General features: G+C 34.4%; 1 protein-coding gene across 2 annotated transcripts; it reads left to right on the top strand.

Moving 5' to 3' along the window:
- The first annotated feature begins 124 nt into the window (after positions 1-124).
- Positions 125-22,697, top strand: LOC125680337 (zinc finger MYND domain-containing protein 19-like). 2 transcript variants are annotated; one of them, XM_056157146.1, is made up of 8 exons: positions 147-325; positions 6,025-6,084; positions 10,739-10,845; positions 14,181-14,318; positions 14,927-15,128; positions 18,534-18,603; positions 18,728-18,827; positions 20,737-22,697. In XM_056157146.1, exons 1-8 carry the CDS (start codon positions 275-277, stop codon positions 20,840-20,842), a joined length of 834 nt encoding a protein of 277 aa, XP_056013121.1. In that variant the 5' UTR covers positions 147-274; the 3' UTR covers positions 20,843-22,697. The 2 variants fall into 2 exon arrangements, with proteins under 2 accessions (XP_048775779.1, XP_056013121.1); XM_048919822.2 differs by lacking the exon at positions 14,181-14,318 and having other exon boundaries at positions 125-325.
- Positions 22,698-23,203: the final 506 nt, after the last annotated feature.

Genomic DNA, 23,203 nt, shown 5'->3' with positions numbered 1-23,203 from the left:
AAGTCATATATATGCTTATATATATTTTTTTTGATGTTTTCATTCTATAAGAAATTTCCGTGTAGAATGTAAACATAACCTTTGACCTCTAGTGGAAAACGTACATCGCGAAACGATCATTGGAAGAAAATCGCGTTTCGTTTAGCACGTGGTACACTGCGATAACAATAGCTGAAAGGGAGAATGGAGTCGGTGTGACAGACGCACGTTGTTCTGCACACGGCAGAAGGATTTGGACCAGAGAGCTTCTGATCAGGAGAAAATAAACGATATAATGTCTGGTCAAAAACTCGGAATCGTCAGTTTAGGGAAAGCCGCGGGAAAGGTGAGAAAATTACAATACATTTAAAAGAGCGCCTGTGGTGAAAGTAAACAACATGGCGCTCTCGTTTCATTTTTGTCAATATAGACCTCTATCGAAAGTACATGTTTTTGTTACAGCTTGATTGCAGTATTTAATTAATTTTACTGACATTTCTTACTTGATATTTGATGGCGTGCATTATATGAAGGAAGAAAAAAAAAATGATTTACAGCATCTGGTGAAGATTCAAAGCATTTGCATAATTGATAAAATTCGTGTCATCACAGCAACATTATGGTGTAGCATTTAGGCCTAATTATCTATTATTGCATATATATATTATACAAAATAACATCCCTCTTTTTTGCCAATATTGATTATTTCTTCTTTCCATTCTAAGTGTTCAGATTCATAAGAATTAAATAAGTTTATTTGGCTTTGGTACCTGTAGATACCAGGATACCCATGATAAAGTTAGATTCTAACAATGTCCTTATTCTGCTAGAATATATAGAATAGAATATTTTATTCAACCGATTTGGGCCCACAGAGGAACATCAGGACTTGTACTATGATTGGCATGAGGGGGTCCTTAATTCTTATTTAATCCAACATATTGCCATATTTTGAATATTTTATGCAGCTTTAAATTTGTGGAAATCAAAGTAACATGTTTTACATTAAACAAATTAAATAATATTCAATGAAAGACAATAATTAGATCTCTCTCTGGATCTCTCTTTGTTTAAAAAAAAAAGGGGGGGTGTAATTGGTGAAGACTGTGCTTTGCACATATCCTTTGTTCAAATTTGATCTTCAATGAAAAGGGTGTGAATTTTGTAACAGCTGATGGACAAATTTGTTTGAAAAAAAGGGCCCTTCTGTAATTTTAGCAGTTGGCATATGGTGACAGCTGCCCCCATTTACCATCTATAGCTCACACAATGCAAATTAGTAGTATACTGAAACCTTGGGAAAAACATCTGCCACTTTCACATAAGGCATAATTACATTTATGTTGAGCCAATTTGCTGCAATAGAATACCAACTATTTGCTCAAAGGCTGGAAATCTAAGTCTAATATTTTGTTGTTGTTAATATTATGGGGATACTGTTTTAAAGATAAAAGAATCTTTGGGTGGACAAATTTTAATTAATTTAGAAGGGTGTATACAAATGAAAATATTGATTGAAAATATACCGCATTCAAACATGTTCTCAAAAGTATGTACTGGGTAGATCAAATTAAAACTTGACATTGTAAAAATAAGATTGATCCCCAGATTGTGTTTACTTTCTGGTGGTACTTATTACACCCTAATGGAGTGTCTATTGTGCTCAACAAGGGAGTGAAAATTGTTCTTGTTTTAAAAGTCTGTGGCAGATTCGATGACTGCACTCCACGTACATTATATCGACAGATTAAATGATATTGCCAACAAAACTCTCCCAGTCTATTGAACAAGAGAAAACGTTCTATATCCCAAACAATTGCTTTTGTTTGGTGACAAAATTCTCTGGAAGTTATGTTCATGCTGGTACACATTACAAAGACAATTTATGGATTGGTGACAAATGTAGAATATTATCAATTCTAAGAGGCAGTAAAGTAGAGGAAACTGGGAAATGTTAGTTGGTGGAAAGAAAAGTTTAACATTTTTATGTTTAATTTTAGTACCCCATAAAAGTAGGATACTTGCATACAATCTGATTTTAGATATGTTTATCAGTTATAGATGTGTGATAAATGAAATTTTGGCAAATGAACTGGAAAAAGACATGTATTGATCACAGGAGTACAAGTGAAATTAAACTTTATACATGATATCATGATAAGAAGTATAAGTAATGATCTCTCTCTCTCTCTCTCTCTCTCTCTCTCTCTCTCTCTCTCTCTCTGTGTGTGTGTGTGTGTGTGTGTGTGAGAGGACAGTCTTTACATCTTATCAAAAGCAGGCTTACTCTCTCTCTCTTTCTTTCTTTCTGTGTGTGAGAGAGGACAGACTTTACATCTTATCAAAAGCAGGCTTTCTCTCTCTCTCTCTCTCTCTTTCTGTGTGTATGTGTGTGAGAGAGGACAGACTTTACATCTTATCAAAAGCAGGCTCTCTCTCTCTCTCTCTCTCTTTACATCTTATCAAAAGCAGGCTTTCTCTCTCTCTCTCTCTCTCTCTCTCTCTCTCTCTCTCTGTGTGTGTGTGTGAGGACAGTCTTTACATATTATCAAAAGCAAGCTTACTCTCTCTCTCTCTCTCTCTCTTTCTGTGTGTATGTGTGTGAGAGAGGACAGTCTTTACATATTATCAAAAGCAGGCTTATTACTATCGCCCAGATGATATAACAGTCCGGATGCCTGGAGACTTAATCTGTGTCCATTGTAAACTTATCTAAAGCCTCATTTGCTGATAAAGCTGGTGAATTATTAAATTTGTCCAACAGGTGCAGGCCAACCTTCCAGATTTGTGGGTAACATATGGCCCATTTCTTGTTATCTACCAATGTGAAACAAAATTGTATCAGATAGAAGATAGTTGGTAAAATGGGTAGTAAAAACCGGGCCGGGTCAGATCACCTTCGTAATCCGAATTGTTTAGTTTTCTTCTTTGATATGTCATTGTTTCCTTTGAAACTTACGGAATATATTCTCAATGATACATTTAGTCTTCGCCACAAATTTTAGCACATAATATTACCTATAGGTAAGGATTTCAATGATTGTATGAAATCTGGTTGGTAAAATGGGTAGCGAGACCAAAACACACATTATTGCATATTTCCCGTATAATATGCATCTGCTGCTGAAAACCTAGCATTTTTTCAATTCACATAGAGTTGGATTTGATACTTAATGCATTATTTGACCATTTAAATGCCTTTTATCTTAATTATCGGCGATTTTTCCAAACCCAGGCCAAAAGGAAACCGGATGCGGTCAACCCGGGCCGGCATTATTTATTCCGATTTAATTGCTAATGCTTTGATTAATTAACCAATAATAATGGTCCTAAAAAAATATCACCGACTGATAAATTATGCCTACTTTATGAATATTTAAACTGAAGATAGAGTTTAAAGAGGATTATATGGAGAGCAATTAATTACTATGTATACCCTGCCTGATTAAAATGAAAATAATAAAAAATGGTAATTTATTAAAAATTAAAATCATTTTAACCATACTGATTATGATCTGTATAATAATGACTTAAAACATTGTATTTATAGTGCTAGTATTCATTTCTTCATAAATAAATGATATATTATATTTAAAAACATCTTAAAATATCAAGATATGAAGTGTGCATATTCATAATATAAAATGATGGTATTATATATCTAATTTTTAAATGAAACAATTAACAACACAGTATATGTAAATAAATTTTATTTTCAAAATGGCACTCAAGTAAGTCTGCATATGCTTGTTAAATTTTAAGTTAAATTTGAGGATCATGAAATAGCAATTTTGGTAGGCCTTCCTGCTCTACATCACCATGCATTTAATTTTTCTTACATATATGTGGTGGTAGAGAAGAAGATTGTTGAAAATTATTCAATTCTGTGGCAGTTTTTGCCCTGCCTTTAAGGCCAGTCCTGAAATTTACCTTTTATGTCCCAAAGATGCTTCATACCAAATTTGAAAGGAATTGGAATGATCATACTTATCAAAAAGTTAAAAATTTGATTAACGCACAAAGACAGACGACAAGCAATTGCAATGTCACCTGAGACCTTAAAAATCGTAGAAACGTCTTTCTAAATCGTAGAAACGACTTTTTACATCGTTTCTACCATTTAATAAATCGTAGAAACGACTTTTTACATCGTTTCTACCATTTAATAAATCGTAGAAACGATTATTTTTATTTTTTCTGCTAGGTTAAATTGACACGAATACACCGTCATAAGTAACTTAATGATAGTTAGGTTAAAATTTAAATTAAAAAGATGGTTCTTATGAGGATACCTCCAAGTGGTAAGAACCGTGCAATGTCAGGCTTTATGAGATCGTGCACGTAATAGCTAGGGGTGGGACGATACAGCATAAAGCCGATCCGATACGTATCACGATACCATAGACACGATACGATATATATCGCGATACTTTTCATGTTAGTAAAAGACTGTAAAAAGAGTTTCAAACTTTCAAATTTAATAAGGGAAAAACAAATTCACATCATAGTTTTGACTAGAAATGAAATAGCACCATAGTTACTTGACTACCTTTGATTTATCTGTGGTTCGAACCCCATTTTTCTCATAAACGGGTAGCCCGAATGAGTCCCAAACCGCAGATTTAGCGCCAGTTGGTATTACTAATTTGACGAAGTCCTGCTTCGCCGCCAATTTTGACAATCATATCGTACTTTTACTTTCACTTTCGAGTGTAAAATAACTGAATTCTTCCGTTCGGATTTTTTTGGATTAAATGGAAGTATCGTTATTTCAGTGGGTGTATCGATACGTAGATCGTCAGAAAAAATATCGCGATGCATCGGTGCACCGATGTATCGTCCCACCCCTAGTAATAGCTAACATCCTCATTTTATTCGGAATTTTAATATCTGGCCTGGGTTACCGTATCCGGTTTCCTTTTGGCCCGGGTTTTAATAAATCGTGAATATTAAATATATAAGACTCGCATAACAAGTGCTATAGCATTTTGGTGATGAATTATCATAATATTTATCTAAATCATGTGTAGTTTCATTGTTGTGTCACATAGTTCAACCGTAATCGCAGAAAAATGTGTATTTTCCCTCGCTACCCATTTTACCAACCTGAAATAAACAAACATTGATATTTTCACAGTGAAGCAAAATTATGCGGTAATTTTTGTAGCGAAGATCCAATGTATCATCCAGATTATGATTAAGAAGTTTCACACCAAACGAAAATAAAATAACGATGAAAACTAAAAAAATTGGATTACGAAGGTGATCTGACCCGGCCCGGCCCGGTTTTTACTACCCATTTTACCAACTATCCAGATAGAAAGTACAGAATTAGTACTGAAGGTCTGGACTTAGGGTCATTTCTTTGATGATGGACTTCACAATGAAATTACAGTTCAGGGAAAACATATTCATTACAAAAGTTACTGAATACAGTGAAAATAATGTTCTCAACATTAGGACTCGTGGATATTATATGATCACACACATGCACACACACCCTTTTAGTCTCCCCCTTCAGAAATTAAATATGCTGTTGAAAGTAATGTACACACAGATAATATTTATTCAATATATTTTTGCATATGATATATATGAATAAAGTCTCACTGATGATTTTTTTCAAAAATAATATTACCAGTGTTGTAATTATCATAATCATAGGGGTGATATGTTTGTAGTACGTGGAGTATTATTACCTGCACCTGTCCTATTAGGAGGCAGGATTTATAAATGAGAATGTGTTTTTGAGGTGCTAATGATGTTGTCACGGTTTTGCATGAACAACATGATCGACTGTTAGCAAGTCTCTAAAGGTTGCAGATAACTGATTGGATTGTAACATTTTGGGTTAGGTATCTACTTTTTTGTTAATAAATGTATGCGTGATAAAACACTTAGAAAGTGTCATTTGACATCTAAGCTGCAATATAAGAAAATTAATATGTTGGATTCTCTCATTTTCTTCCCAGTTTAGGTTGTAGACTTATTATTCTTGTGATTGGTGATAATTAATGTGTATATAAAGTTTTTATTGCATTTCAGGTTAAATTTGCACTGCTGGATGAAAGAGATATTGGTCTGATCAACCATTATGCATTTGAGGTAATAAAAACATGATGTACTTAATTTAAGAAAAGCAAGATTGCTTTTTATTAAAAGCACCCATGTCAATTCCAAACAAGTAATATTTCATTGATAAGAAGTATAAACACGAAAAATCTCGAAGGATCTGTTTGAACAGTACTATAGTTATCTGCTTTTCTATACAGCTTTAAACCTGGAACAGATTACAATAGTTGTTACTCCAAGGTCCTGATTATTGAATTATTACATCATTAGGGAATGGGTGGGGTTGTTTTTTGTTATTAAAACTCATATGAAGTTTTTTCTGTACAAATTGCCCTGGTATCTTTGAAAAATCATCCTTTAAAAGGAAGTAAGATCCTCAACTTTTGAGCACAACTGCACAGGATGCTATCACTGTGTAGGAACTGGCTCAGTACTTATTTCATTGGTCCAAATACTTTATATATATATTATCTAACCCTGTTCAGATGAAAGAGTTTTGTATCCATTTAAATTTCGAAAGGATTCGACAGGGACTACATTTTGTGGTGGAAGGATTGTTTAGTCAAAAAGTTCTAAATTTGCCTGATTGTACAGTTTCTAGCTGTTTTACCCAATATTCATGCCTTTCTATTTTGTAATTTATGATACAAATAGTAGAGATTTGGGAACTGATTCAAATGTTTGGTGATATGGATTTCCATTTACAGAGCACGGATTCTGATAAAAGTCTTGAATTAATTTACCTTAAATTTTGTATAAAAGTTTAGTATTTCGGCGAATAATTCAAATGTTTGATCTAAAACCCCACTTTTTTCAACTACATTTTAGATTTTAAAGCAAGATTGTGATTTAGGTGCAATTTTAAAAATTGACAATACTCCTAATATGTTCTATTAAACTGTCCAATTTTATATCATGAATTTGCCCAGATATATATCAAGTGCAAAAAGGTAGTTATTTATTTCCAATTGACTAGTCAGTATTAAACGTTTTATGCCCCCCGAAATCGAAGATTCGTGGGCATATAGTTTTTAGATTGTCTTTGCATCTATCTCTCTGTCTGTGGCAAAAAACTTTTAACCTTGGTCATATCTTTTACACCATTAGAGGTAAACCTTTCATATTTGGTATGTGTCTTTGTGGCAAGACCTTTCCATTGACACAAAACCCTTGAACTGGTGGCCTCCACATTGACCTTTGACCCACTTTTAGAAAATTTGAATATAAGCCATATCTCTCCAATCATAAGAGGTACTGTTTTTAGGTCAACTGAGCCAAAGCTTTTCTGGTCAAAATATGTCTTCACATTTCCATCTTCTTCTCCAGAACCACTGGGCCAGAAAAGTTGAAATTTACATGAAACCAACTTGGCACAAAGCCTCAATGGGTGAAGGGGATTCAAGTTTGTTGAAATGAAAGGCCACGTTCTCATCAAAGGGGAGATAATCATGGAAACGCAAAAATAGGGTGGGGTCATTTAAAAATCTTCTCAAGAACCACTGGGCCATAAAAGTTTAAATTTACATGAAAACTTCCTTACATAGTGCAGGTTCAAGTTTGTACAAATCATGACCCCCAAGGGTAAGGTGGGGTCACAATAGGGAATCAAAGTTTTACATGTGATTATATAGGGAAAATCTTTAAAAATCTTCTCCTCAAGAACCACAGGGCCAGAAAAGTTAAAATTTACATGAAAGCTTCCTGACATGTGTAAATTCAAGTGTGTTAAAATCATGTTCCCCGGGGGAAGGGGAAGGGCCACAATAGGGGATCAAAGTTTAACATGCGAGTATATAGGGAAAATCTTTAAAAATCTTCTCAAGAACCACTGGGCCAGAAAGTTGAAACTTGCATGAAAGCTTCCTGATATAGATCAGATTCAAGTTTGTTCAAAGGGGAGATAATCACAGAATTACAAAAATATGGTGGGGTCATTTAAGAATCTTCTCAAGAACCACTGGGCCAGAAAAGCTGAAATTTACATGAAAGCTTTCAGACAAAGTGGAAATTTAAGTTTGTGAAAGTCATGACCCCTGAGGTTATGTTGGGGCCACAATAGGGCATCAAAGTATACATGCAAATGGATAGGGCCCTAACCAAACTAAATGACACAACACATCCTTTGGGGGTTAGAATCTACAAGGACATGATAATTAATGAATTTGTAGTCAAGTTTAATAATTAAGATTGATAATTAATAAATTTTTAGTTGCTACCTTTGAAAAGGTGTTGCAATTGGTTTTTGTCCGTCGTCGTGCATTAACAATTGAACATTTTTAACTTCTTCTTAATAACTGCCAGTCCAATTCTTTTCAAATTTGGTATGAAACATCATTGGGACAAGGAAGACGTAAATTGTAAATTTCAGGACTCCAGCACCCCTAGGGGCAGGGCAAAACTGCCCAAAATTGACCATTTTTCAAAAATCTTCTTCTCAAGAACCACACACATGTAAGAAATACTAAATGCATGGTGATGTAGAGCAGGAAGGCCTCTACCAAAATTGTAAATTTCATGATCCCTGGGGTGGTAGGAATTCTGACCCCAAGGCGGGGCCAAACTTGTTATATTGTGTTTATGTGGAAAACACTTATATTACATCTTCTTTAATGCTATTGATACTAAATTGAAAGTAAATAGATATTTAGGAAGAACAGGTGGTCCTTTACCAGAATTGTAAATTTGATGATCCCAGGGGTAGGGGTTTTGGTATCAGGGTGGGGCCAAAATGGTCAGTTATTAAATGTGTGAACAATAGACATTTTTAACTTCTTCTTGATAACTATCATTCCAATTCTTTTCAAATTTGGTAGGAAACATTTGGAACAAAGGGAACATCAATTGTAAATTCTAGGATTCCTTGTGTCTATGGGGCAGGGCAAAAACTGTCCCAAAATGACAAATTTTCAAAAATCTTCTTCTCAATGACCACACACATGTAAGAAAAACTAAATGCATAGTGATGTAGAGCAGAAAGGCCTCTACCAAAATTGTAAATTTCATGATCCCCAGGGTAGGGGTTCTGACCCCAAGGCGGGGCCAAACTTGTTATATAGTGTTCATGTGTAAAACACTTAAATAACATTTTCTTTAGTGCTATTGAAACTAAATTGAAACTAAATGGATAGAGCAGTTAGTCTTTTACCAAAATTGTAAAGTTGATTTTCCCCAGAGTAAGGGTTTTGACCCCAGCGTGGGGCCAAACTTAGTATATATAGTATTTATGTGTAAGTTTGCTGATATTGTATAAAATCTAAATGCATACTTAGAAATAGCAGAAAAGGATGTACAAAAAATGGTGAATTTCACAACCCAGGGTTATGACTTTAGGATGAGTCCAAATTAGTCATATATTTTGATGTTTTAATGTTAATACACCTATTATTTAAAGCCTTTCATCAGTGTATGCACTTTTGCGGGCAGTGAAGTTTTAAGAACACATCTTGTTTTATACTGTTGCTAAACATTAGAATTTAGCTTAAATATATTCAGAACAGTAATTATTTTCTAGATTTCATAGCCCATGGAAGTAGTGATACTTTTTCACTAGTATTCAGGTGACTGATAAGGCTTGTGGGCCTCTTGTTCTGAACCAAAATAGTTTTGCTTAAGCTTGTTTATTGCTAGGAACTCCTGTTCAGGTGAGCGGTATGGCCCATGAGCCTTTTATTTTCCTTTGTTTACCCCTGGACATGAAACAACCAAACTGAATATGTGTATGTAATTATAAGGAGCCTCAACTACAAATGTGAAATTCATAGGCCCTTGTCAGGTGTTCTGACTCCAGAGTAATACTGGGCTAGCTCTATATGGTTAATATGTAGTGAAAAGGAGTTTTTTTTTTTAATTACAAATCTTCTTTTCGACTCTTGGACATCAAACAGCCAAAACTGAGTATATATTGTAACAATTACAATAAGGAGCAAAGCCTCTACCAAAATTGTGAAATTCATGACTTCATGATCAGGAGTAAGGGTACAGCTTTACGTCTGATATACTGAAAATGTTTCATTTCTGTGAAAAACTTCTTAACTCCTGGATATCAAACTTAATACAGTAATAATGAGAAGCCTCTATCATCCATGTCCCCTGGGTCTCAGAGATTTTAATGCTACAGGACTCGATCTGGTTCTTAAAGTAAATATGTAATAATTCTTTTAAATTCTTCTTACAATGTGTTGGACTCAAAGCAACTAAACTGAACGTCTAGTATAGAGACTGACATATAATAGTTATAATGGGTTGCAGCATCTACTAAAATTTGGGGGGGGGGGGGCATTGAAATTTATAGAGTCCTGAACATACAGCAAAATAAGTTCATAGCAATGGCCCCTGCAAACAAAGTTAGATAGTACATTAGGAAGTATATTAGGAATTGTCATATCTGTCTACATGTCCTTCCTCCCACTTTGTATCAAGACAACAATGTTATAATGCAGAGACATTACTTGGTGTAAAGGTGGCTTATGACCAGTTGATTTGTAATGATCAATCACAAAATTTGAAGCCCGCTGTGTTCTCGGAGTTTGAATGATGCATGCATTGCATCATCTACATGCTACACTTCCTATATACATTTCATGTTTTCATATATGATCCCCACTGTTAAAAGTTCTTGGGCCTTTTATTTAATGTTGGAACATAATTGTTAATAAATATATTCCAAATCCTTGCTTTTTCTTTTCAGGCCAAAGTCGAAGTTGATCCTGATGGAAATGGTGCCCATATTTATGCCTACACATACAACATGATTAAGGGGAGGGAGTCTGGGCAATTTCTACATGATTTCTTATGGTAATTAGTAGGGGTGAAACGATACAGTACCTTCTCGATTCGATTTTCGATACTTTAGTCTCGATTCGATACAATAGCATATACCAAATTCTTTATAATGCTAAAATTTTCTTATGTTTCGTTGTATTTATTGCTCTCTGCAAATAAATTCTACATAATGTAAAAACGTTTAACATTAAGCAACACACTTATCACAGTCTTGTCCTAAAGCCGAAATGTCGCCATACCCAGGATTTGAACATTGGGGGTGCATTTTTCAACTCGACTGTGTCCATTTTGATACAGCAAAGTTCACTTGTATGTTGATTGGGCAATTTTCAATTCCATTGGCTATTCAGAAACCGTGTTATCAAGAGCAATGTGTACTATGATTTTAGAACCATATCGAACCGAAACAGACCCCGAATAAATCGAATATCGAATCGGGACCACTACATCGCGATGCATCGTTTCAGCCCTAGTAATTAGATTAGGTCCATGTTTGGAAAAAAGGTTAAAATCATTGTTTTCTTGCATGCAGCCAAATACCCATTCATGTATTTTTTATCGTATCATTATTCACAGCAGTATATTAATTTATGCTACTCAACATAGGCATTTGTTATACACATACTTTATACACATGCACACACACTCATGCACACACACACGTACACATACACAGTAGCTGATGGTCGTACTTCCTTGATATAATCTGCTTCATAACTATTTCTCTGACTGACAGTGTGTCTCTGATTGCTTTATTTGTTATCTGTAGCATACAGATTGTAAAGATGTATTCAAAAGGAAAGACAAATGTTAAAAAATGTGATTAAGAATACAAAAAGTCAAGAATGTCAGTAATTGTTTGTATATACTTATATAAAATAGTTATATATAAATATTTAATATATATGATAGAATTAAACATTCTTTTAGAAAAATTTATCGATGTGTAAACTCTGGACAATTTACTCACGAACTGAATAAAAGTGTGAAACACATTTATGTTAGTTTGTTAGTAAAATGTTTGGAGTTTACACATTGAAGAATTTCTCAAAAAGAATGTTTGATTCTTATAATTCCAGTTCATTCATTGCATTAACAATTTCATAAAATTTAAGTTTCCCCTCCGAGTCTCTGTAAATTGTGTTATTTGTTTTCAAGCATGCATGAGTACATCACATTTTTGGATTTATTGATCATATAAAACATTCACTGTTAGTGCTCTTATATATATATTATGCAATTTTTCAGTCGGCTCGCAACAGCGAGAAGACCCTTGTTATCACTGTCACTGCACTTTGGATTTTTAGTACAAACCTTTGTTGATACATACGCAAGATAATGCAAATAGTTCTTAATCTCTGCATGGTCCTAGAAATTTCGGCAAAATATGGGAAATAATGTGCATATCAAAGTGGTTGGATTAAACAAAGTATTGGTTATTGTGTTCTTGCATTTGAAGCAGTGTTACCTAATTACAATAATATTTTCTTTATCATTTGATGTGAACGTGCATGAATACGTCATGTACACTGTTCAGTCTCTACCCAGAGTTATCGTTCCTTACACTCACAACAGCAGTGTTATTCCACATGTAAATCCAGAATTCTTAAATATATTTGACATGAATTAAGGAATAGATAAACAATGAATGAGTTAACATCATTTACGTACACACATGGTACATTTTTGCAGGAATACTTCATGTAAGCAGAACAAAGGAAGAGACCCAAGATAATAATTTGTATTGATAGCTGCTACAAATTGTGTCTGGGCTGTTACTGTTTTGTTGTAGGCTTTTGATATTTGACATACAAGTACCGATAAGTGGTCATCTCATGTAGATGTGCTGGTTATCATGAATAATGACCTTTGATCTTGAACTTTTATGTTCACACAATTTTTGAAGCTTTTATGGGTAAATTCCTCCAGCCGATGTGTTGTGTTCCTAGTTTGTGACTTTGCGTTTTCATAAATATCTAGTTAAGCATAATTTCGCATGTTTTACCATACTTTAAAGATTCGGAATTAAATGCTTATAAGACGGTGTTGTATACCCCCACCCCTTGTTGGAAATCGCAGACGAATCGATTCTGTGAGGCCCTTGAAGCCTTTGATTAAAATTTGTAAATGTGATACTATTATGAAGAAGTAATTATAACTAGGAACCATACTTTTACATGTACTGGGAAATGAAGACAAGCTTATTTATTTGGTAATGTTTATATATAGGATAAGCCTTTATCTGCTTCAGATGCAGTTGGTGATTACTCTGGTGTACAAGTGTGTATATCCTAAATCGTACGATTGCACACGCACCAAAAATAACAATTAGTAAGGAAGTTTGATGGAAAAAATCAGAGCTACTTCCCAGTGTCTACGTTTTTTCATCAAACTGAAGCTTGTGAATGTGGGGCCCATATTTGTGCAGCAGTTGTTCATGAGCTCAATACAGAAAACACTTTGTTTTAATCAATTAAGATCATGGGAGACACTTCAATTTGGGATCAATAAGCATTTATAGCTGTCTCTCCATCCCTGTGTTAAATTAGTGTGCCTATAGAGAAGCTATTGTCATAGATCAATTAAGATAATGGGCTAGGTTTGAGAGATCCTCAATCAAACCATTGTTTAATTCAGGAGTGGTGGTAGGAGTTTTAACTTTTCATGTATAGGTGTGGAAGTCAAATTACCAGTAGACATGACACATAAATTGTTTTTTGGGTGTGCCTTGCTTTTCAGGTTTTAGATGGTCAAATCTTCTGTAAATGCATATACTGGATAATGATCATCATTAGATGAATAAATTTCATTTTTTAAAAATACATGAGCGCATGAATTGCAACACTTCAGGCCAACAGTCTTCACGAAGCATTTCATGTAAAGGTAGGTCGGTGTGAATAAGCATTCCAGTTCATACCCGCCTGCGTTTTATTTTTCGTATTCTCCTTTTAACCACTGAAATAGATGTACTATATTTAACAAGATTCATACGCATATTGTTCTTCTGCTTTGCATTTATGCTATCATTACAATAGGTAAAGATATCGAAGACAGAAAACATTGGAAATGTGAATATCTCTATTTGTTGATCATCCATACCAAAGTTATGATTACCCTCTAAACATACATCTGGTAATTGAAAAATAAACTATCCACATCCATATTTTGAAAAGAGTAGATCTGATACAAATATTGAACTATGGAGCTTCAATTTAACATAAACTCAAATTATTGATCACTTCATTTGATGTGCGCAACAATTCAGTTAAGGATCTTTTCAAATGATTAATAAATTATCGACTACAGGAGAGTCTTGGATTGGATAAATTTGTTTCATAATTTTCTAGGGCTACCATATGGAAATATACACTTTACAAGCTGCCAAGTATGAGTGTGGTCTGTGACATATATTTCCATGCGCTATCACTAACAAAATACTTAACTAATAGTAGAGTTCTGCTAAAAGAAGTAGAGGATGCTGGAAGGTAATTAACTTTAGCAAGAATAGATCATGCATATAATGTATGTATATGTTTGTATTTGCATTATTTAATTATTAAACAGGGTGAATCGAAATTAACTTTTTCAAGCATTAGTCCGTACGGACTAGGGACCATTGATGTTCACTAGTCTCCAAAGCATTTCACTAGTCCTTCCAGTATATCATATAAAATGATCACATAAATTCATTTTATGCAATAGTATTTAATCAAACCAAACACTTCATAGCTGCAAACACTTCAGTTTCTGACACTTCGGTAGAAAAAGACAACCATACTTTATTTTGATCTCGCGATGATGATCTTCAAAAGCATACTGACATAACCCCTTTCATAAATGTCCATGTGTTGTGAAGGTCGGCATGTCATTGTCACACAAACACTTATATGTAATCGACCATAAGTTCAAACATCTCAGACAAATTGGCTAAAATCTTAACCAACTCAAGATTGATATCCGAATTTTTACTAGTCCGTATGGTCTAGTGCCATAGAGAATTTACTAGTCCAACATGTTTTTTACTAGTCTCGGACTTACGGACATAGGTAATTTGGAACTCTGTTAAATATAGGGTTTTTACTGATATTTTCAGGGAGAGACATAGAGGAGGTATTGCTGCTGGTTGGAAGGTGGTGCATAATAATGGGGTGACTGTAGACAATCGGTTGGAGAATCTGGTGTTGGTTCCCATGGATATGCAGCTGGTATATGATGATCTTCCTTCTACAAAAAACAGGGAACATTCTCTGTATTGGATGGCTGTTCAGCAACTCCAAGTTGCTCCATTAGAATGTGTAAGTTCACACACACACACACACATATATATATATATATATATATATATATATGCTTTTATATATACAGTATAATCTGTCTAAACCGGCCATGTGTGGTTCCAAAGAAATTGGCCGGTTTGCACAGAGTCCGGAGTGCAGAATGTCGACAATAATGAGAGTTGTTTCCATTGTATTCACTATCTATTCATACGTGTGTAATGATTGCTAACGTTTTATTATATCACAAAAGAATTCAAAATGTAAAAATATAAATGTCAGTGTTTTATTGTCGTGCTCATTTGAAAAGGTTTCAATTTTTATTAAACAGTTTAAAATCTGGGAATTATTCGTGCAATTTTCTGTTGGTAAATTGTCAATTTCGTCTACATCATTGCCGTTATCAAGTGCTACATTATGTGCGTTCGTCAAGTTTGTGTTGTGTTCGTCTAAAATTTGTCTTTCCCAGCGTTCATTGTAAATGTATCGCTTTCAACTGTCTCAATTTGTGAAACGGAAACTGATGTAATGCCGAGTGATCGACCGGACATGGGGAGTTGAGCTAACTAACTGCATATCATCACTGTCTGATTCTCCGTAGAGCTCCGAGAAGTCCACGAGGAGAAACCCTGCTTTTTGAAAACATAACGGGATTGTTGCCGATTTTGTTTCATTCCAAGAATGTATCGAATTCATTGATTAATTGAACTTTGTATTTTAATGTCAGTTCTCGTCTCTGTCGTTAGGGGGAGGGCGCCATTACCTCGTGCGTGGTGCTGTCATAATTGAAAAATGCACCCCCTAAAAATCAGGTTTTATTTTAAACTGATCGCGACTCATCGCCAGTTTCAATCTTTTACTTACCTGTGGCTTCCCTTGAGACACCCTTTGTGTACACCGCGTGTGATCGACCGAATACCGACAGGTTGGTCACCGTGGGGTGGCGCTGGTTTGAATGTGATAATTAGAGCTAATTACGAGCAGTTGGGACCTTGTGTACACCGAATACAATTAGGGTGGTGTATCATCGAGCGGCCGGTTTACACAGGATAGTTAAAGTTAATTGATAGCAGTTGGGACTGTGTAAGCTGGCCGGTATACAGAATACGGAGTACAGGGAATTATTAATAAAGGATTTGTTAAAGAAATGTTAGGGACTATATTTTGTGGCCAGAATTGACAGAGCGCTGGAGTACTCAGAGGCCGGTTTGGACAAACTATACTGTATATACATGTATATAAGCACCAAAAAAGTTCCAACAACACCTGATACCTAGAAATGTCAGATACCCAGTCAAATACAAAAAAAATATACAAATCACTAAACTGACCAATGACATGAACAACCAGATTGTCAGATTTTTCTGGACAACATAAAACTACACTAATCTACAAACATATTTACACCGCAGACTACATGTTGGTTTTTAGGCTTGTCAATCTATGCTGATTTTAGTCACAATAGAATCACTCCCTGATTTAAGTCACAAAAGTATCACTCACTGATTTAAGTCACAATAGAAAATTGACCAATTTGCAAACATTTTCCTTTTTACAACTGCACATCTGTTAAATTTTTTTTTTTAAAAATGCATAGTTACGTGAAGCAGGAAGGTCTTTACCAAAGTTTTGAATATCATAATCCTCAGGGTAGAGGTTGTACTCCAGGATGTGGCAAAACTTGTCACAAAGGGTGTATGTGTAAACATTTCATTAAAATAACATGTTATTAAATGCTGTTGACACTGAATTGAAACTAAGGGATATTTAAAAGGAGCAGGTAGTCCTTCACCAAAATTGTAAATTTCATGAACCAGGGGTAGAGGTTTTTGGTACCATTGTAAGGCCAAAGTGGTGTGTGTTTAGAATTTTAAAACATTTCTAACTTTTTCTTTATAACTACCATTCCTGGATCAATTCTTTTCAAATTTGGTATGAAGTATCTATGAGACAAGGGGGACATAAATTATAAATTTCAGGACTCCTGCACCCCTGGGGCCTTAAAGCGGCCACAAATTGATTTTCAAAATTCTTCCTATATGCAACCACACATCTGTAAGAAAAACTAAATCCATAGTCGTGTAGAGCAGGACGGTCTGTACCAAAATTGTAAATTTCATGATCTCAGGGGTAGAGATTTGATATCTAAAGTGGGACGTGAATGGTCAGAGTGATTAAATGTGTGTGTTAACAATATTGAACATTTTTAACTTCTTGATAACTACCTTTCCAATTCTTTTAAAACTTGATATGAAGTATGCTTGGGACAAGGGTGTATAGATTGTAAAATTGAGGACTCCTGCACCCCTATGGCTAGAGGGACAGGGCAAAAACTGCCATCATAGACCAATTTTCCTAAATCTGCTCTATAACCACATGTCTGTAAAAAAAATTTTTTACTAAATGCATAAGAGCAGGAAGTTCTCTATCAAAATTGTAAATTTCATGACCCTTGGGGCCAAACTTGATATATAGTGTGAAGTATGTAAATAGCATCTTGTTTAATTTTATTGATACTAAATCAAAAATAAATAGATCTTTAGAAGGAGTACCAGTAAGTAGTTCTTGTAGTTGTTTTTTTTTTTTTAAACCGTACTCCTACATCCCGTGGGCCTTTGGGGCAAGGCAAAAAAAAAAGGATCAGTTTGTAAACATCTTCTCAACCACTGCACAGCTGTAAGGAAACTAATTACATAGTCGTGTAGAGCAGGGAGGCATCTACCAAATTGTCAATTTCATGATCCCCAGGGTAGAGGTTATGACTCAAGCTTAAGGCCAAGCTTGGCATATTTATACTTTTTTATGTGTAAAACATTTGAATAACATCTTTTGATTAATGTTATTGGCATTACCAGGGGTTAATTAAATCTACATAAAAATTTAGAACAAGCAGGTAGCCCTTTACTAAAATTTTAAATTTCATGATCCCAGGGGTTGGGGTTTTAGTACCAGGGTGGGGCAGGAATAGTCACAGTTATTAAATTTCTTTATCATTTGAAAAACTTCTTAATTGTGCTGATGCTATGTGAAAAACTAATTGTATATATCAAGGAAAAGCAGAATGGGATGCACAAATGTACCAGAATTGTGAATTTTGCAACCCCCGAGTTTTGACTCTAGGGCAGATCCAAAATAGTCATTTTGTATTAATATAACATATTATATTATGTAAAGTCTGTCATCAATATGGGCACTTTGGGAAGCATTTGTGTTAAAGATCACATCTTGTTTTATGCTGCTGCTGAATATTAGAATTTATTTGCTAGATATGAAGAACAGGAAAATTATTATAGATTTTGAAGCCCTTAGGGCTAATATTTATTTGACTGATATGGCCTGTGGGCCTCTTGTTTTATAATTATATTAGAAAAGACAGTAAATTGATGCCCATATTGTAAGTTTTAAGGTGTTATGCTTTTTCTTTAGCATTATCCATCTTCACATGTCTACACAAAACAATTCAGTCCCAATGGAGAAGACGTTCACATAGACCATGGTAAGTTTATTCACTTTTGAAATCGAACTGGAATTTTTTTTATATCAAAGAACAGTAGTGTATCTTTCTTTGGACAAACTCGTCCCATTTTAAGATTACATTAAAACAAAAGTTTGCAATTTAGATGAAGTCTGTGTGTATTATGAGTGCCACTACCCTCCTTGTACAAACATGGAGAAGAGAGTCCGGGAATTCAGCATCTGTGGGAGATGTCAGGAAGTCAGGTATGTAATCCAGTTAACCACACAAGTACATGTTATACTCTGTAACTTAGAACTAAGTGATCCCATATCAAGACAAACAGTTTTAGGTTACCCTAATATGCAGTGAAATGGGTATGCAAGAACACTGTACAGTTTATTTTGATTATAAGGAATGTTTTCAGCCAACAAATCATTGTTAACATTATTTTGTTGCAGAAGTAGAAAGTTGTTTCAATAATTAGAGCCCCTTATTTAGCAGGGTTAATTCCCCACCCCCACCCCCATACCTCTTTAAGTCCATCCACAGCAGCTTACCTGCATCTGCTGTAGATGTTCCAATATTATTGAACTTATGGTGGTGAACATTGACTGAGTTGGGTTTGAAAAATTCACTAACTTGTGAGTGGATTTTTCAAACTCAAGGAGTGCCAGTTTTCACTTAAAAGTTCAATATAGCTGAACTATATTTCAATTGTTTTATGATGATGATTTATACATTTTGTCATCAAGTTAGAAACTGAAGCATTATTAGCTCTGATATGAATGTGTGCAATATCACAGTTGTGCACATTTTCAACATTCATCCAAAGGCATCCATTAAAGCTTTTGGAATGTTGCAAACTATGAATGATAATATTTACTTCTTCTTAACAGTAAATCTGGGTTGAAATGTTGTAAGAATTGATTGATACTTAATTGACAAAATATCGAAACCGGCTACCAGAGCTTACCAAACAATAGCTGATCTTTGTTTACAACGAAGCCTGAAATAACGGTAACTCGTACTCGGGAGTGTATCAGTGAGGATTCTGTTATTTCATGAAAAGTTGGTGTTTAATAATAGCTGATGTATTGCATGCTAGAATTCAGGAACATTTTATTATTAAAGAATTATTAGCTATACACAATATACCCCCATTAATGGAGTAATGATTCTTCCCTCCAAGAATCACTTTTGATGTCATGTTTTGACAATGCAAAATCATTGATAGTTTGACAAGCAGATGGCTTTAATGTGACTAGATGATTACTGCAACCAAGTGGTAGGGCTGGAAAAGATTACTTTGTGTACAACCATCAATTTATGAATTCATTGATGGTTGTACGCAAAGTTACACGAAGTAATCAGGGTTTAAAATTGCGTTTTATTCAAGAAAACAGTCAAATGTTCAATGAAATGTGTCTTGTGATTACTGAATATGAAAATTATCCTTGTATCTCTAAAGCTGAAAGTATCCTTTCTTCTAACTCCCTTTACTGAATTGATATGTGCCCAAAAAAAAGGAATGTTTACAAATCTGTGGGTACAACCATCTGTAGTTTTCGTGAATGTCTACAGAAACAGTCCACCCGTGTTCCATTCTAGATTCTGTTTCTATGCAATGAAACATGTTGTTGGATGGTCACTCGTTGAATTTAAAAGTGGAGTGATTTTAATGCATAGTAATTAAATTTGACAATTTACTTACCTCCATGCCTCGTGTCTGCACTAAATAAATCACTACTACATCACCGGAAGTCATAGCAGTAATCATAGTTTCATTATTACTCAGTCGACAGTAATCGTTCCCCTGCTTATGCTTGTCAGGGGTTGTGAAAAAAAAAAGAGATATACAAGTTGCAAGATCAGATACAATCACAAGATAGAAACAAAAGTTTAAGGTAAAAAAGATAAACAATATCATGTACAATTGTATGAAATTGGAAAGGGTTACCAAAATCATACTCTGGTGTGTCCAGGGGTCCATGTTTGCCCAGCTATCTACTTTGTATTGCTTATGGGATTTATGAGATTGATCACTGTTTGTTATCTTCACCTTTCATAGATATGAGATTAGAACATTACCATTAGATTAATCAAATGCTTTTGAACATAAGGAGATCATTGTTACAGTGATATCAAATTGTATATACATGTATATGTTTTCAGGTATTGTGGTACATATTGTCAACAAAGAGACTGGCCAACACACAAGAAATTCTGTCAAGAGAGAAAACTCTTTTTTCCACTGGAAGAAGAAAGTCCAGATCGTTAAAGAGCTTGAGTGATACTCTGTATTAGTCTGATATCGTCAAAGAGCTAGAGTGATTCTCTTCGAGTCTGATTGTGAATGTCCTGATTCGTTAAAGAGCTTGAATGATAGTCTGAATGAGTCTGATAGTGAATGAATGTTAGGGATACAATATACAATACTGAATTAATTTAGAAAGGAAAAGGGGGGGGGGGGGGGGAGGTATTTCATTTTGTCTTCATGACTGTTTTTTGAAAAGATCTTGAGGATGTTGTAATGGTAATGATCCAATATTAATCCAAAATAATGTAAAGATTCAGGATTAAGTTAACATTAAAATGACTTTACATTGTGTTTTTTGTAAGTTTTGTTGGTGTTTGAATGGCTATATTTTTGTTATTCTATGTAGCAGAGGTCAGCTTTTTGGTGTGTGTGTGTTGTTACATGTAGTGTACACAGTTATTTATTTCCCTCAACCATTCCAGTGTGAGAGTAACAGTATTTTAGAAATATTGTAATGTGCTGTCCTAGTCATGAATTTTATGAATTTTTTCCCCTGTAGATCCTAATGTGTTTTTTTCTGATTTAAGATAATTGTTTCCGTCAATGACCATTTGTCCATAATAAGTATTATGTGCATTTTCTGTGTCAGCTGGAGCCACTAAAGAAGACGTCATTTTGTTGTCACCTCTCAAGTACAGCAAACAATTTACTAACAATTGTCACAAGGAGTGCTAGATTTGCCATTGATCTTTTTCAATTTTTTTAATTTTACTTGAAATTTGAAGAAGGAATTGTCAAGAATTTCATGTAAATGCAGTTGGTGACAAAATTTTAATGTACGTGTATGTTTTCTGTTTTTTTACAGTTTGAATACATTTTCAATATTTTCTGAAGTGCTTTCAGTACCATATGATGTCTATATAAAATAATTTTTCCTACGCATTGATACAAATATTTATACTAATATGGTGCCATTTTAGACAGATATGCTTTTTAACTTGTGTGCCACTAATCTTGTCTTAATGAAATATGTTTAACAGTAGAGTCTTGATAAACATTGCATGTTTTACACTTAAAGTCATTCCAGTGTAAGCACGTGTACATTCCTTTTTTGATAGTCTTATTATTTTGTGAAAAGTATTTTTATGTATTGCTCTTACTGAAATAATTTTGATTTTCTTGAAAGAAATCTGAAAGTTGCATGTATGAATTGTTACAAAGATTTCATTGTCTATCATTTAGGTATTTAAATATTTTTTTCTATACTGTAATATGTATATACATCCGTCCTGAAGATTATTATCTGTTCTGGACATTTTGGTTGCATTTGCAATTTGAATGGTTTTGAAAAACTTTCCATTCCAAACATGTTCAGCAGGCATTATCTTGGCTTGAGCATGCACAACATGTATTCTAATTAATGAACATGAACAACATGTATTCTAATTAATGAACATGTACAACATGTATTCTGATTATTGGGAAAATTTGGCAACTATGATTATTTTGACGCCAGTCATAAAACTCTAGTCATGATATTTCATTTTCTGATTCTGTTGCAGCAGAAATGTAGTGGGAATGCTTTGCAGTCCATGATGAACCACCAGCAAGCTTCTTTCCCAATTGCCACTGATAAAAAAAATAATAGCGCCCATGTCATACTTTGTCTCTGCATATCCTCATGAATATTCATAATTTGTTTTTATTTCCCAGCATGCATTACTGTGTTGTGTCACTAATCACACTAATTATTATATATATATATTTATGATTTGTTTTAATTATTAACAGTGCAATATAGTTATAGTCAAAACATCTACAACATATTTGATTTGTTTGTTTTTACAGTTTGAATAAACTAACCGTTTTACAGGTCCATTTGCTTTCTGTTTTGAAATTAACATTCCATGTAATTGGTCATTAATTAGAGCAACATTGTGTTTCCAGTGTAGATGCATGCACCCTTTATTAACACAGAGAAAGTGGGTCATTCTTGGGCTTGTGTGCAAAGTGGAGTACCAGAATTAAGGCAGTTTTTTTTTTGTACAAGGTTTTCACTTCCCACCATACTTTGTGGCATGCAGTTATCATCCACACCGAATTGGTGGGAGGTTGTGCATGTACTGGAGTTACCATGTCCGTACGTCCGTATGTAGGTAGACATGAGCTTACTATTGGTATTAAAGGATGTTCTCAGTTTATGACATGTAGAATACAACCAAACTTGCTTTGATATGGAACATTTTGGGATACTTCCTCCAACTCGTCTGAAAGCAGCATTTTTCTTGAATTTTGTGATTCGGGTTAAAGATGGCATTTAGTTTGTTCTCGCCTTATTTTCAAGTGTAATAGAAAACAAACATGCTCATATAACACATCTTG

The sequence above is a fragment of the Ostrea edulis genome, chromosome 2 (genome assembly GCF_947568905.1).
Source record: "Ostrea edulis chromosome 2, xbOstEdul1.1, whole genome shotgun sequence".
Taxonomy (NCBI): Eukaryota; Metazoa; Mollusca; class Bivalvia; order Ostreida; family Ostreidae; genus Ostrea; species Ostrea edulis.
This window is presented reverse-complemented; position numbering and strand designations above follow the sequence as displayed.